Source organism: Giraffa tippelskirchi, chromosome 2 (assembly GCF_054371585.1).
Source record: "Giraffa tippelskirchi isolate mGirTip1 chromosome 2, T2T-mGirTip1v1.2.pri, whole genome shotgun sequence".
NCBI classification, from domain to species: Eukaryota; Metazoa; Chordata; class Mammalia; order Artiodactyla; family Giraffidae; genus Giraffa; species Giraffa tippelskirchi.
Genome location: NC_137276.1, coordinates 167,667,406 through 167,684,858, shown reverse-complemented (window position 1 = coordinate 167,684,858; position 17,453 = coordinate 167,667,406). Strand labels below are relative to the sequence as shown.

General features: G+C 38.1%; 1 protein-coding gene across 1 annotated transcript in view; it reads left to right on the top strand.

Annotated features, from left to right (window-relative positions):
* The window catches only part of SLC49A4 (solute carrier family 49 member 4), an 81,662-nt gene extending 70,462 nt beyond the window's left edge, over positions 1-11,200 (top strand). The window contains exons 8-9 of the mRNA XM_081571774.1: positions 2,890-3,072; positions 10,142-11,200. Of these exons, the coding sequence (XP_081427900.1) occupies positions 2,890-3,072; positions 10,142-10,257 (299 nt within the window). The 3' untranslated portion in view covers positions 10,258-11,200. The remainder of the gene's footprint in view (positions 1-2,889; positions 3,073-10,141) is intronic.
* The last annotated feature ends 6,253 nt before the right edge of the window (positions 11,201-17,453 follow it).

Sequence of the window (17,453 nt, the reverse complement as noted above, 5' to 3'; positions counted from 1 at the left end):
GTTTGGATGCTTGATATATTTTTAAACAACCAACCCACAATTGGTGGACATCAAGCTAGTTTTTAATCTTTTCATACTACAAACAATATTGCAGCGACTGTTCTATATATACGTGTACTGCGTAGCTGTAGGATAAATTTCTAGAAGTGTAATTTCTGGGTCAAAGAGTAAGTGCATTATTTGATAGATGTTCCCAAATTACCCACTAGAAGATGAACTGTTTACAGTTTCATTCACAGTAGTTTTCAGACAGGATTCCCTGCTTAACCAGCCTCTACTTTTCTGAGACATCTCATGCCTCTTTTTTTTTCCCACACCACGCTTGATAAAAATCAGTAACATCAAAACTCTTTTCAAGACTCCATGGGATGGGGAGGGAGGTGGGAGGGGGGTTCAGGATGGGGAACACATGTAAACCCATGGCTGATTCATGTCAATGTATGGCAAAAACCACTACAATATTGTAAAGTAATTAGCCCCCAACTAAAATAAATAAATTTATTAAAAAAAAAAAAAGACTCCATATTCACAGTCCCCTTTTAGTGTGTCCTCATTCTTACCTTATCATTCTTTCTTTTCTAACATGAAATTATTTTATTATGTATAGTTTATTATTACTTTTCAGTTATTACACTTTAATTTTCCTGATTACAAATTACATATGAGGGTATATTTCCTTCAGAAATATAAATGTCAAAGGGCTTATTTTTAAACATATTTTCTAAAAACAGCTAATTCCATTAGCGGTTTGTGAACCCTTTCTTAGAAGTAGCACTCGGTTCTTAAGCGTTTGCTTTTTCTTATCACTTATTTCAGTGTTTTATCATTGTATTTATTTATTTTTTATTGAAGTATAGTTTATTTACAGTGTTGTGTTAATTTCTGCTGTACAGCAAAGTGATTCAGTTATAAATATATATACATTCTTTTTTTAATCTTCTTTTCCATTATGGTTTATCATAGGATATTGAATTTAGTTCTCTGTGCTATATTCAATGTTTTATCATCTTTACCATCTAGGCTCATCTGTTTTTGGGTCAGTAGTGGTCTCTGCTCTGATTACCATGACTTACCGTAAATTAGTATAAAGTGTTTTTTAGATAGACTACACTTCTATAAAACTATCAGTGATATTCCATCTCTAGATTTCCTAATGTACACTAATGAGTCATGTGTAAGGAGAATGTGTTGTTGATTTGTATGATCTGTGTCCAGGAAACATACAATAAGCGTGAGGTGCTGGGTTTTAAGAAACTTGAAAACTGTGTTATGTTTTAAATATGTTTATTGTATCTGTTGGATGCTTCCCATTTAGTTCTGTGTCTAGTCTGGTCATCACTGTAGCCAGCAGGGTGTCCCTTATTCACTGTCATCCTTTTGTCCTCTATCTCCATGTGTCTTCTAATCAAAGAGAGTCAGAGTAATCACCAACTATTTGTGATAGTAGAATGTGCAAAATATCTGATAGTCCTGAAAGGCCAGTGTAATTGGAGGAGGAAGTGTGAGTTGAGATTAATTAGAGAAATGCTGTTAGGAAACAGTGGATGCAGTTTGTTTTTTTTTTTAACTTCTCCAACAATGTTAGGGATTATTAATGATTGCAATTGAGTATGGTAAATTCTGGTAATTTGATATTAGTTTTATGAATAATACATAACAGATTTAGAGTAATTCCCCTCACTTTCTTCTGTTCCTCAATAGAAATTTTTTCTTAACAAATATTTTTATTAAAAATATTTTCCTGGTAACTTTAAGGTTAAATTAATTGCTACTCACTATCATCAGTGGACATGACATACTTATTAATCCAATGGGAGATGTTTTAGGTTTCTAAATAGGATATCATTCTTTCCTCATTGATTCTGTGGTTTAGTCGCTAAGTCGTTTCTGACTCTTGTGACACTGGACTGTAGCCCACCAGTCTCCTCTGTCCATAGGATTTTCCAGGCAGGAATACTGGAGGGGGGTGCCATTTCCTTCTGCAGGGGATCTTCCCAACCCAGGGATCTAACCCAGGTTTACTGCACTGCAGGCAGATTCTTCACCAACCAGCTACCAAGAAAGCCCATTGATTCTGTATTCACCTTCAAATTAACATTATTGAAGATTTGTGTGCAGACAGTAGCATTAATATAATTATTTGGAGAGGGGCACATTTCCCTAACCATTCCTCTAAGAATAAGAGCAGTGGCCTTGTTCAAAATTTTCGCTATAGATTGAGTTCATAGGCTATTTATAGGCTAATCTGGGATCCCAGCCACTATTAATTATACATTTCTAGGTGGATTTTTTTTTTCTGTGTTCCAAAAAAGTCATGTATTTTTAAAATACTCTTGACCTGAAATTCATTCTAAAATTGAGGACTATTTCTATTTTAAGTGTTTCTCCAGGAATTACATAGTAGATAACTTTTATTTTGTCCTTGAAGACTGTTACTAAACAGTCTTAAAATATGTAATTTTCAGTAATAATTAATGTCGCTTACATTTTTTCTTAGATTTTAAGTTTTCTTTAAAATTATAGAATGAGTCTAGATTTTGTGTTAAGTTGCTATATTTGTCTGTCCCTTGATATGCCAGGAGTGTGACTCAGGGGGAAGAACCCTTTAAATTGTAACAGTTAAAATTGGTTTTGTGCTTTGGAGTAATCCACCAAAAAGATAAAGCAAATAAACTGGTAATCATCCCGCCACAAAACCTTTTCCTATATACTCCCCAAAACCTGAGCAAAGAGCTGACAGATGTGTGAAGCTTTGTCGAACTTCATCAACTGCCACTGAGAAGAGGTAAAATTCCAGAGTTAATACTCATGAAAGAGACACCAGAAAATCCATCTGATATGACTCACTGCCACTCCTGTGAAACTGAAATGTTTGTGTTTTTATTTTAGTGACATTGTACGCCTCCTGTATTCTCCTGGGAGTGTTCCTGAATAGCAGTATACCTATATTTTTTGAGCTTTTTGTGGAAACTGTCTACCCAGTTCCAGAAGGAATTACTTGTGGAGTTGTCACTTTTTTAAGTAATATGTTCATGGGAGTACTTTTGTTTTTTCTCACATTTTATCACACAGGTAAGAAATTTGACTTTTCATTTACTATCTAAATGTGTCCATTAGAAGAGAGGTTTGTGGTGCTGATATAGAGAGAATTATGTGACGAGTTCTAAGGCACATCACTTTGAGCTTTCACATGCCAATAAAAGAAAATATCTTCAGTTGCTTTTCTTGAAATGCATCCTAGCCTAATGTAATGTACCCTAACCCCTCGCACACACCTGGAATTTCTGATTTATTTAACTTGGACAGGGGCGCAGCATTTCTACCTAACCCTCTAGGTAATTCTAACATGCTGTTTCTCATTGAGAACCACTGATATCTTGCTTTAAAAATTATTTTGACTCTACTGTCTTAACATAAGGTCGAAATTAAGGTCAGGGATATATATGTAGTTTAAAGCTTTATGGATAATGAGAGGTCACTCAAAGAGCAGATCCAGTGTATAGGACAGCTTGTCCAATGAACATTTTATGATTACAGAGGTGCTCTTTGTCTGTGCTATCAACACAGTAGTCACTAACCCCACGAAGCTAATGCAGCTGCCAACCTGGGTTTTTCATTTTATTTCATTTTGATTAATTTAAATTTACATTTAATTGCTACATATGGCTGCCGAATTGGTCAGTGCAGGTATAGTGTGCAAAGAAGGTTAAAGTTAGAATCCAGGGGTATGCCTTTGAAGAAGAGGGAGGTCCTCACAAAAGAAAGGATTAGAGTCCTCAACCCACGTGGAGGAGTTTGCCTTGGACCAAAGGAGGTGGAGAGAAGGCAGTGTACATGCCTTAGAAGCAGACATCTCTGCCAGGTACATTGCTCGGGGAGAGTTCCTTCTTAATGTCACCAACTTTTCTGCTTAGAAGCCGGTTCATCTATGATGAGCTTGTGGGAAGACAGTGGAGAACGGGCCTAAGGAGAGAATGAAATCGCTTTTGAGGGTGTGGGAGGTACTGCTTCAGGGACAGCTGCAAAGCTCACTGAGGATGTTGAAGGCAGACCCCATGGTGTTGGGGTCGGCAGCTTTGTAGTGACTCTGCTTTGCAGTTGCTTGGCTTTCTCTGATTCTGTCTTTTCTGCAGCCCAGATTTTGCTCACTGGTTTAGAAAATCGGGGCCCAATTATCTAGGCTTCTTTTTCGCATGTTAAAATAAAGATTTATACTTATTTTATACTTCTTATTTTTTTATTTTGTACTTGTGAGTTGTAAATATAAATTTTTTATTAATTTTTACTAGGTTTCTGTCCCATTTTATTTCATCTTAAACAAATGAATATTACCACCTTTTTTTTTTCTGGTTGCTGTTTTCTTAACTACTTATCAGATATCAGTAAATATGGGTAATTTGTACATGTAAGAATCTAATTTATAGGATGCAAATATAAGAAATGCTCTGAAATGTGACACTTCAAGAAACCTAAGTGTTTTCAGGAATCCTCACAGGCTTGTAATTGAAATAATAGCAACAATAACATCCTTGACTCGAAAATAAATTTTTGAAACTTTAAAAACTGATGAAACAGAATCTCCCTGAACTTTGGACTGCTTTTGGCAGAGCACTTTCACCTCACAGCAAAGAGCATCCAAATGCTATATTAATTTCTTAATATAATTAACAATAAACTAGATCATTTCTGTCGATCAGTAATTCAGGAAAAGAAGTTTTCAGCTTTGCTAAACCTGATATCCATTTGGTTTGCCCTATGAAAGACAGTAATATTTTTGAAGGAGAGTGATCTTAATAAAGTCAGACCACTCTTCACTGTCCTCCTGGAAATGTGTGTTTCCATTAGAGGAAATGTCATCACCAGGTGTCAGGGTAAAGTCTTTGCCTCCAGTTAGTTTTCTAAATGGAATCATCTAACAGTTATTACATTATCAGCTTTAACCCACTTCAGTAGTGTCACATTTGACAGAGATGGCTGTTGCCCTTAGAAATGGTTTTCCAGCTCACAGACATAGGTGGGCTGAGTGGTCCTTGCAGCCTGGCTGAGCATGCACAGTTTCTCCTATAGAATGGAAATTGCTGTGTCTTCCCAGCATTTAAAAACATCAACAGTAGATGCCAGATCATGTTACCCTTAATAGACCTCTTGCACATGGCCTATAGAATATAACAGACATGTATTTATTGGTCAGTTTAAGGCAGGAACCACTCCTGCACTGTCTGACTGTGGAGGAGGCCGGTGCGTTCCTACCATTGCGCTCAGCCAGCAGAGTCTCGGCCACTCTCCTGGTTCCTGCATGTGGCAGCTTCCAGTTTGTTCAGCGGAGACAGGCATCTGAATGTCAGTCAGTGCCCACTCCTCCTTTTGCAGGTTCTTGGTAACCAGATACAAGCAGACATTTGTGTTTCTTTGGCATGGGCAGTGTTAGAAACAGCACCATTTCTGTTAATTCCTATCTCACTGATATGATTGAGGGTTTATCTAGCTGGGGAAAAATCTTCCCTCTTTTTGGTTGGTTTCTGATTACATGTTCTTACACATATCTGTATAGATAGATGTTAAAGATTTCTGCCTAAACTCCATGACTACTGTGAAAAATAAAACTTTAAATAAAAATTAGTCAAACAGGATGATTTTCAGGACAAAAAAAATCTCAGTATGTTTTGACATTTTAGAGTTAATGAGAAAATCAGTGTGAAAGAGCTTTGACCAGGGCATGACTGGCATTCACTAATTTTTTTTCCCGTTCTGGATGATTTTTTTTTCCTTCTGGTAATGATAGGAATTTAAACATCTAAGCTTCTGTTTTTTAAAAAATGTTTTTATATGCTTATTTTTCAGTGTGTGTAAGGAATACACATAAACCCACACCCCACAACTTTCTAAGGCTAAAAAGTTATTACAAATATGAAAACTCTGTTGAGATTCTTTCCCTTATGATTAGTTGATCTCACCCCCCCCCAGAAGTCCCACAGAAAAATTCAACATGCCTTATAGCTAGGTGTGATAATACAGAAATGACAAATCTGAAAAAAAATTACGTAAAATTATTTCCTAAACTTTTAGTTCCACAATGTGGTATGCTAAATGTTGTATATGATAAATTCCCTTCCATTAGAACCAGTGTTTGAATGTCATAATTTAGTCATTTTAAATTTGAAAAACTCACCCAGAAGTTGGTGATATGTCAGAATTCAGCAATTAGCTACATGATTGGAGGGTCTGATTTTTAATCATCGTAAAGATCGGTGGTTTTTTAGATCACTTCTCAAGGCAGTACTAAACTTCCTGACCAGAGTTTTTGTTTCCCCACCATGTGCTATCTGGTAGATGACTACATCAGATGTGGCTTTTCAGAGCCATGCAGACTAACCCAAAATGACCACATTAGAGTGCTTTGCCTGGCAAGATAGGCTCTAGTATTGATTTGCCTGCAGATTATAGCCATTGCCATCATGGATGATGAATGTCACATGGGCTTCTATACCAATGCCCCTTGACTTACGTGGAGCCCTAGGTCACAGAGTTTCCCCTGTCCTGTGTTGATTCTGCTTTGGGAATCTGGGACCCTGTCAAAGATTTCTTAGAGTTTGTCTGACTTGGGTTTTTCAGGGTCACTTTTAAAAAAAGTTACTTGCTCCTTAATATAATCATATTTGCAAAACTGAGTTGCTTTCTATAATATTTGCTTTGCAAATCTCAGTGAGTTATTTCAGATAGCACAGTGATGTTTTATCCTAATAACTTCACATACAAAATCCATTTGAGAATGCTATTATATTCTTTATATGCTCTAAAATGTATTCTAATGTTCTATTTTTATAGTTTGTAGCTTGTTCTGTAGTTTGTATTGTCTGGGTTTTGTTGTTGTTCTAGAAGCTCTGCAACAAGTTTTGGCTAAAAGCATTAAAGGTTTTTAACTCAGGCTTTCATTTTGAAGTAGCCAACCATGAATTTGAGGCTGCATTGTGTGCGGAGGAGGGAGGTATTGTCTGGTGGTTACCAGAACAGGTTCAACGGGTGTATACTAGTGAGAAGTAATTTTATATCTAAGAATAAAAATAACGCAATGTGATGGTCAAAGCTATTGGGTAATTAATGTGGAGTGAAGGGAGTATTCGGAGAAGGCAATGGCACCCCACTCCAGTACTCTTGCCTGGAAAATCCCATGGATGGAGGAGCCTGGTAGGCTACAGTCCATGGGGTCGCTAAGAGTCAGACACGACTGAGCGACTTCACTTTCACTTTTCCCTTTCATGCACTGGAGAAGGAAATGGCAACCCACTCCAGTATTCTTGCCTGGAGAATCCCAGGGACGGCGGAGCCTGGTGGGCTGCTGTCTATGGGGTCGCACAGAGTCGGACACGACTGAAGCGACTTAGCAGCAGCAGCAGTAGCAGAAGGGAGTATTACACTGTGAAATCATGGTGTCAGCTGGTTCTCTTGAGATGTAGTGGAGACAATTTTGTTAAATCACCATAATTTTGGCTAAATCAACAAAGAAAGTAGAAGGCTGGTTTTGGAAAGTGTGTTATTCCAAGTTAAAGTTGAAGGTGGTAGAAACTGAAAGTGTGGCATCACTTCAGGGAAAGATGAGGTGAAAAGTAGAATGGTTCATCCTAATTAGCTCAGTCCCAATAGAGCCTCAGCATTTGGTGCAGAGCCCTGAAATGTAGCACGTGTCTCACTGTAAAGTTGTAAATTGACAGAGTCCTCAGGCTGCAGCACAGGAGATGGTTAAGAACCAGCGGAAATGTAGAAGCAAATCATGAGCTGTGGAGTAGGGATTTATATGCTCTCTAGTGAAAGGCAAAGGGAAGAAGTGTTGGAAAACTGTACTCACTTTCAAAGATACAAAGACAGTTTCGACGGATAAGGACTCAGTTGGTTTAATCATGTCATATGACCCTGGACTTCAGAGAACCACAGTTCACTTTACTCCTGCCAAGTCAAGTCGAACTTTTAAGCAAAACCATTTCCTGCACATCAGAGCCACTTTAGCTGTGATGTATGTGAATGGTTTTCAGTGGAAAATGCAGAAGTTTTCCTCTCTGACCTTCTTCTCTCTAAACAATAATTTCTTAGAACACTGGTAGTTGGGTAAGCCAGATGATCTCATTGTAGAGTGGACTTGGCTTTTTGGTGAGAAGTGTGCGCAGTAGTGAACATCAACCAACAAACCATGACACTGAAGAGCAGTTTTGAGTTATTTTTAGAAATTTCATCTAAACCTAGGTAGAAGGATTCGTTTTACAATGCTGATGAAATAAAGGTCTGCTTTGGCAATATTTGACTAATTTCTAGGTTTAAAGAGAGCTAGGACAAGTTGATCATTGTTACACGTGTGTTACTCTAGCTCCCATGAAATACAGTCTCTAAGGTTTAAAAAATGTCCTTGATGTAGATTTCTTGTCAAGTGCTGTACTTCCTGAGCTACTGCTTAAAATTTGACCGTAAAGTCAGAAACGCTCACTTTTCGTATAAACGCTATGCTGTTATCTCTATTTTGCCGCTTTCTTCTCTTATTTTTTCACTGTTTCTTTTTGCCTGTTAAAATTATCATCATAAATCCAGAGGCTATCTGGTTAATATAAAAGCAGAAAATGCTGGGTATGCCATTTCAGGGAATATTAGAATAAAGACAAGATCCCAAAGATCACAGCCTTTCTGATTGTTTAGATTATAGTCAATCCAAGTATAGGACAGAAACCAGCTTTGTGTGAAAAATACCATTGAAATACACATCTTTGTTGCATGCTGTAGAATAGCATGTCTGACTTTTAAAATGCAGAAATGGAGAGGTTAGGGAGGCTGCTTTTGTGAACATATTCCAGGGGAAAAAAAAATGTTACAGCACCTTTTCTTACCGGTTGGTTTTCTGATTTCCATTCCTGAGCATAAATTGCTCTTTTGGCCATATGAATTATGGATTAATCTAAAGCAGCAGCATAGAAATCTTTTGGATGATTTTTGAAGATTAAGGCAGTATTAGCATTCTGTAGAAACAGAGAGGGGAAATATAAAATGTATAGCAGTGCCCAAAGGAAAAAATGTACTAGGAAACACATTTCCTTCATTTTTTTTTTAATTGAAATTGCTGAATGGATATTAAACTAGAGAAGTTATCCACCCCACCCACCCTCCACCACCACCACCACCAGATTCTTTGTGCCAAGAAACTGCTCACTTCTACACCAAAACCTTAGAACTGACTGACTGAGGGGTCGGGATAGAAGGATGCTGAATAGATAGTTGGCTCCAGGGCCCCTGGAGCCAGAGGAAGCAGCCAGAGACAGCACAGGGGGCTGGGCAGCACACGTGTTTTGGTAACAAGAGACCTGAGAATGGCCTGTCGGAGCGTTCTGAATTCATGAATGAGCCTTTTTGAGGAATCACATTCTCAATTCCATTAAATCAAACACATCATTATTTGAATTGCCTGTTTAGATAATTCCTATCAATTTTCTGGTAATTGGCATCATACATAACCATTCTGTTGGTAGGAAAAAAAGACTAGAAAGAAGCCAAAGTATTCTCAGTAGTATCTCGCAGGTTGGAATTAGGATTCATTTTATAATGTTTTACTTATTATACACACACACACACACACACACACACACATATATATATAAATATATTTTACTGTGATTACTATATGATTTTTTGCTGAGAGTTTGGTATGTCTTTCCCCCAAAATATAAAAATTTTATCTTAAGATTTGAGTGATTTTGTTTGTCTGTGTAATCCATCAGATATTTTAAAACAAGGATAAGAGTGATGGTGATAGAGGGCACTTTATACATAATTAACAAATTAACACTTAAAGGTTATTGATTTTTTTTTCTTTGAAGTAAGATTTTGTTTTGTTTTGTTTTGCCACTGAAGCCAAGGTGGATTAAACTGATGAAAAGTCATAAACAATACTGATTAAAAATATCCACAGGAAAGCCCTGTAACACGCATCACTTAGACTCCAAATTTGGTTATTGAAAGCCAGTTTTCAGGCGTCCCAGGGCACATTTATTATGAGTGCTTATTTTAAGTGCTTTTGAATGCAAAGCAAGCAGGTTGCAGCCAGCATACAAGTGGCATTCTGCTGGTGACACACGAATGCTTACAAGTGCATGTTTTTGTCTTGCAGAGTTGTCTTGGTTCAACTGGTGCCTTCCCGGGTCGTGTTTGCTCAGTCTCCTTCTCATTCTGTGCTTCAGGGAATCCTATGACAGACTGTATCTTGATGTGGTTGTCTCAGTTTAATAGCACAGACCTGAAGGAGTTTAAAAGGAGACTGGAAATCAACACTGCCTACTGCACATTTGCTTGGAATTGCACAGGAAAAAAAAACAAAAGGAGAAGAGAGAAACTTCATTCAGAGGTTTTGTTAGGTTACAGGCGATCACATTAATTTAATTACTACTAGGTAATAATAATGTGGAACTTGAGTGATAATAGTGGATTTAAAACTGTATCAGTGACATACCTGTGTCGGAGTCGGGTTAGAAGTGTGAAGTCTTACCCAGAAAGCACTACCTAGGTAATTCCCTCTATGTTTTGTGCCAGTGCTAAGCTACTGATTGGTTCATTGTATTTATGAAAAGGAATAAAGGGTGCCTATCACATGAAGATAGCTCCTTCCCTAAGCCACATATCAGAATAGGAAAAAATGCCACTAACTTCTAAAGAAGTTTAAACCCTATATCAGATTTTAATTATAAAATAGCCAAGAGGTGTATCCATGATAGAAATTAGCCACATGTACACTACATTTTTTTCTAATAAAGCAATTTCTTATATGACTCCTTATTTGTAATTAGATCGGAAAGCTTCGGCCACCTTAATTATGGTGGTCAAGTGCTTTCTAGCGACTTCAGAGCGCATACTTTGTGTCTCGATCTTAACTTATCCTTGTTTCTGTGAAATACAGTTTCATCTACTAGGCTCTTAAATGTTTATATTAAAGGTGACTAAATGTTTAATATAGTTGCATTAAATGCTGTATGAAAAAATGTAATTCCGTTCCGATTTAGCACTTTGTGAAAAGTGAAATGACAAATCCCATATTACATCCTGTGTCTTCGGGCAGATATATGTGTGGTAGCATGGAATGGGAAATCCAGCACCAGCTGTTATTTACCAGGGTTGCATTTTATTAGATAACTCTTATTTGAAAATAACAATTTATAGCCTTGAAACTTTCAAATCTGTGGAGTGATTTCTGAATTCCTTCCTTGTATCTCTATTCAGGGTATAAAATATTCAGTTCTATATGGAGTCAGTATATTGGAGAGGGCAGTATTTTGCCAGTTTCTGCCTTCTTTCTGTAAATGACAGCTTTTTCAAAAATAACACCCATTGGATAGCTCTTAGACATGTATTTCACTATGACATAAAGTAATATGCTCTGGTGGGGTTATGGTATTACCACTCTTCAGATTTACATAATTCCCCTCATGCAAATCAAATACTCTCTCAAAAAGTCCAAAATAACATTTTACCTTCAGTGTTTTCAGCTTCCTCCAGTTCCTTCTCCTTTTTCTTCACTTAAAATCGTATCTTCATTGTCAACTATATATGTATATATATATTTATTGTTTTTTGAGAATGTGAGTACAGTTTTTGTCAGCTAAGTATCTATTTTATTTGTCTTTTCCTGGACAGGCAGAGTGTAAGCCAGCTTCTTCCATTAGCCGGGGTGCTGAAGTAAGGTTAAGGGGACCTGGTCAGCATTTGATTGACTCATCTGACACATGCGCACACACCATCACACATAGTCCCATATACTCCCTCCTTACCCCCTTGATACGTTGAAGGCTATGCATTAACTCACCTCCGTCCTAGAGGAGGAGGCGATTACTGCCGGCCTTCTAAGATCCTAAATTGTGCAACCTGGAAAGTAAGAAAATCCTCAAATTTAACATATGTCTTCAGTCACCTTTAGACCATCCCCCTTTATAACCTCCCTGCTAATAACTCGGCAGCCAGAACTGAAGGAACTAAGGAACTTGCTAAAGAGGAGAAGAAAACCTACGAAAGCTAGGCTTAGTTGCCTTTAACTCTATCATTCTTCTTAAAAATAAAAGGAAAGGAAAGGAGAATTCTTCAGTATAACTGAAAGCTAGTCAAGACCCAGTACATGACCCAGGTGCTAAAATAACCACCACCCACTCCTGTTTAGAATGAGGCTAGAAAGGCAAGGGAAGAATTATGATGCATTTGGTTTTAGTGAGAACTGTTGTGTTTGAGGGCATTCCTATATAAAATTTAGCTATAAGACTTCTCATGCAGAGCATTTTAATTATGGTTAATTCTATTTTTAACACAAAGTGAAAAATAATGTTAAAAAGTATTGCCTAAATGACTGATTAGTTCAAAGACATCCCAAATGGGTGGTGATTTTAAATTCTTTTGTTGTACCAGGCACCAACCACTGTTTTTAGCATATGTGAAATGAGATGAGATGTGTCTGTCTCATTTACTTCTGTTTAACCCCTCCAACAGATAATTGTTCTAATCACAAACTGCAGTAGTTTTTTTAAGTGATCAAAATTTCACATACCAAACCTGACAGAGCACCCAAAGGCTCTAGGCGTAGCGGGAGGATTAGATGTGTATTTCCAAAAAAATTTTTTTTTACTTTTTGTATTTCTCACATGCATCAAAAGACCAGCTGTTATATCTGCACTTTATAAACAGACATTAAAGAGTCCTAATTAATTTTATAACTTAAAACAATCTTAACCCTCTACTAATCCAAGCGCTCATTTTGTAATTTATAGAAACAGTCCCAGAGTGGTAAAGGGCCTTGCCAAAGGTCACAGTTCTAGTTAATGACAAAAGTAAAACTAACTATAACCCTCGTCTTCTGACTCCCAAAGTAGTGTTTTTCTCTGCCTCACAAAATTGGAGCTTAATTTGTGTACACTTCGGGATGTTCACGAATACACTTTCATGTTCAGAAATGTTGGGGCTTAAGAGTAAAATGCCCTTAAAATGAGGTGATTGCTCGATTCTAAGTAAAATCTGTCTTTTTTTCTTTCCGCTATCCTGCTGATGTTCTAACATCTCTAAAGTCTTAGCTTGCAGTGAGTGACAGGATCTGAAAAGTTTCTGATGAATAATTCAGTCCTCATAAACAAAGTCAGCAGCAGTATTAATTGGTAAGGACATGTTACAATATAATGTAAGTTCCCTGTGGCTTATCAGAGAATACTTCACAGTTTATGGGAAGAAGCATTTTTTAAATATGGTGCGTAGTGGAGATATAGAGCAATTAGATACACAAATGCATCTCACTGGAGGACAGAGCTAATAAGCTAACAAGAGGGAGTCAAGCACCATTTTGTATATTTAAGCATATATAGCCTCAGGGCCATGTTTTAACATAGATCATACATTCATGTTTAATTACTGAGAATGCTTAAAGCTTGTCTTTATGAAGGCTTTCTAATGAGGGATTCAAGCTAAGAGATTTTAAATTGAGGAGATTGAATTCCCGTCTCATCTTTTAATTCTTTTTCATTTTTAATTCTTTTTTTTACCATTTTTATTAAAATCTAGGCATTCATCTTGCTGTTTGCATAAGTACAAGCTTCATTTTAAACTCAAGATCAAATGCAAATGCAGAGTAGATTTGCTTTAAATTAGTGTTAAAAATCACATTAATTTCACATTTGTCCCTGAAAAAATAAATACAGGAAATACTGTTACTATACCATAGTATCAAGCAGATGCAAAAGCTATGATATGAAGCAAGTGTCCTATTAAAAAAGAAACATATAGAAAACTATAAGGATATTTCATCAGACCTATTTCTAAATGTAGGAAAAATAGAATTCCACTTTGTAGGATTATAATCATACAGAAAAGAATGATATAAAAGCTTATTTCCATATTATCAACAGTTTGCTAGTCTGTTGAGGAATATAAACAATACTGAGGCGGGAGAGTGTTGGACCATCCCATAACAAAGCTTAACGGGGAGTTTTAGGTGCATTTTTAATAGCATCCATTGTGCTCGACAGTGGTGAGTTTCTGCTCAGTAAGCAGACATCTTGGCCACTCTGAACACTCACGTCCTTCCAGGTCACCTCCAGGTTCAGCTGGAACCTCAGACTTAGGGGATGGCCTCCAGGGACTAATACCAAAGCCCTTAAGAGACCCTTGAGCGTGTCACCTCTGGCTAGGGGATGGGAATGATAGAGGCTGTGGGCAGAGTACAGGGAATGTTGTTCAGTCCCCAAGTCGTGTCTGACTCTTTGCGACCCCATGGACCGTAGCATGCCAGGCTCCTCTGTCCTCCGCTATTTCCCGGAGTTTGCTCAAATTCATGTTCAGTGATACTATCTAACCAGCTCATCCTCTGCCATGGCTCTAAATCTCTCCCCTAAACCACTCTTCTTTTATAAACAATTTTAGTTTGCTTTTGGTCAGGACTGAAATCTCAACCCATTGGTTCACCTAAAAGTTTCCTGAGGCTCCTCTTTACTTGTCCTCACTGCCCTGTACTTCAGTTTTCTGAGCACTTGCACGAATCTGCTCTCAGCTCCATCATGGTCTCTGCTTCCTTGAGCTGACTTCCTAGCACAGGCTTCTTTACCCTCAACCCCTCCCTAAGACCTGGAGCTAAAAACTCAGTGTCTTTCCTGGCTGGTAGTAAAGCCAGATACGCAGGCTGCCTTCTCCTGAACAGGATGATAGCATGAGCAGAACACAAGCAAATCCATAAAAACTTAACAGTTCTTCTCACAACCAGATCTTATAAATCAGAATATTCCCCTGCAATGGGGAGGGAATTACAAAGATCTCTCACAAGTTTCCCTAGTTATTATTTGCTGTACCTTTAGAATGTGGACTAACTTGCCTCGTGCGTGTAGTCTTTCTCTTGTGCCTTTGAACCTGGTAAACTTCAGACAGTAGCTTTCCATCTCAGCCAACACTTAGAGAGCATAAAACCACAATACCCTAGCTGTGCTGTTCATGCAAGAAGGGAGAATTAATTTTTTAAAAAACAGCTAAAAAGATGAGACAAAACATGGAATTCATTTCAGCAAACTTGGAGAAATAATAAAACACATCAATCCATTTTAGCTGTCAGTTCCGTTCAGTTGCTCAGTCGTGTCCAACTCTGCGACCCCATGGACTGCAGCACACCAGGCTTCCCTGTCCATCACCAACTCCCAGACCTTGCTCAAACTCATGTCCATCGAGTCGGTGATGCTATCTAAGCATCTCATCCTCTGTCGTCCCCTTCTCCTCCTGCCTTCAATCGTTCCCAGCATCAGGGTCTTTTCAAATGAGTCAGTTCTTTGCATCAGGTGGCCAAAGTATTGGAGTTTCAGCTTCAGCATCAGTTCTTCCAATGAACATTTAGGACTGATTTCCTTTAGGATGGACTGGTTGGATCTCCTTGCAGTCCAAGGGACTCTCAAGAGTCTTCTCCAACACCACAGTTCAAAAACATCAATTCTTTGGCGCTCAGCTTTCTTTATAGTCCAACTCTCACATCCATACATGATTACTAGAAAAACCACAGCTTTGACTAGACGGACATTAGTTGGCAAAGTAATGTCTCTGCTTTTTAGTATGCTGTCTAGGTTGATCATAGCTTTTCTTCCGAGGAGCAAGCGTCTTTTAATTTCATGGCTGCAGTCACCATCTGTAATGATCTTGGAGCCCCCCAAAATAAAGTCTGTCACTGTTTCCATTGTTCCCCCATCTATTTGCCATGAAGTGATGGGACCGGATGCCATGATCTTAGTTTTCTGAATGTTGAGTTTTAAGCCAGCTTTTTCACTCTCTTTCACTTTCATCAAGAGATTCTTTAGTTCTTCTTCGCTTTCTGCCATAAGGATGGTGTCATCTGCATATCTGAGGTTATTGATATTTCTCCCGGCAATCTTGATGCCAGCTTCTGCTTCATCCAGCCCGGCATTTCGCATGATGTACTCTGCATATAAGTTAAATAAGCAGGGTGGCAATATACAGCCTTGACGTACTCCTTTCCCAATTTAGAGCCAGTCTGTTGTTCCATGTCCAGTTCTAACTGTTGCTTCCTGATCTACGTACAGATTTCTCAGGCAGGTATGGTGGTCTGGTATTCCCATCTCTAAGAATTTTCCACAGTTTGTTGTGATCCACATAGTCAAAGGCTTTGGTGTAGTCAATAAAGCAGAAATGGATGTTCTGGAACTATCTCGCTTTTTCAGTGATCAAACAGATGTTGGCAACTTGATCTCTGGTTCCTCTGCCTTTTCTAAATCCAGCTTGAATATCTGGAAGTTTACAGTTCACATACTGTTGAAAACTGGCTTAGAGAATTTTGAGCATTACTTTCCTAGTGTGTGAGATGAGTGCAATCGTGTGGTAGTTTGAGCATTCTCTGGCATTGCCATTCTTTGGGATTGGAATGAAAACTGACCTTTTCCAGTCCTGTGGCCACTGCTGAGTTTTCCAAATTTGCTGGCATATTGAGTGCAGCACTTTAATAGCATCATCTTTTAGGATTTGAAAGAGCTCAACTGGAATTCCATCACCTCCACTAGCTTTATTCACAGTGATGCTTCCTAAGGCCGTCTTGACTTCACATTCCAGGATGTCTGGCTCTAGGTGAGTGATCACACCATCGTGATTATCTGGGTCGTGAAGATCTTTTTGGTATAGTTCTTCTGTGTGTTCTTGCCACCTCTTCTTAATATCTTCTGCTTTTGTTAGGTCCATACCATTTCTTTCCTTTATTGTGCCTGTCTTTGCATGAAATGTTCCCTTGGTATCTCTAATTTTCTTGAAGAGACCACTAGTCTTTCCCATTCTATTGTTTTTCTCTCTTTCTTTGCATTGATCACTGAGGAAGGCTTTCTTATCTCTTCTGGCTATTCTTTGGAACTCTGCATTCAAATGAGTATATCTTTCCTTTTCTTCTTTGCTTTTCATTTCTCTTCTTTTCACAGCTGTTTGTAAGGCCTCTTCAGACAACCGTTTTGCCTTTTTGCATTTCTTTTTCTTGAGAATGGTCTTGATCCCTGCCTCCTGTACAATGTCATGAACCTCCGTCCATAGTTCTTCAGGCACTCTGTCTATTGGTTCTAATCCCTTGAATCTATTTCTCACTTCCATTGTATAATTGTAAGGGATTTAATTTAGGTCTTACCTGAATGGTCTATTGGTTTTCCCTACTTTCTTCAATTTAAGTCTGAATTTGGCAATAAGGAGTTCATGATCTGAGCCACAGTCAGCTCCTGGTCTTGTTTTTGTTGACTGTATAGAGCTTCTCCATCTTTGGCTGCAAAGAATATAATCAATCTTATTTCAGTATTGACCATCTGGTGATGTCCATGTATAGTCTTCTCGTGTTGTTGGAAGAGGGTGTTTGCTATGACCAGTGCGTTCTCTTGGCAAAACTCTGTTAACCTTTGACCTGCTTTATTTTGTACTCCAAGGCCAAAGTTGCCTGTTAC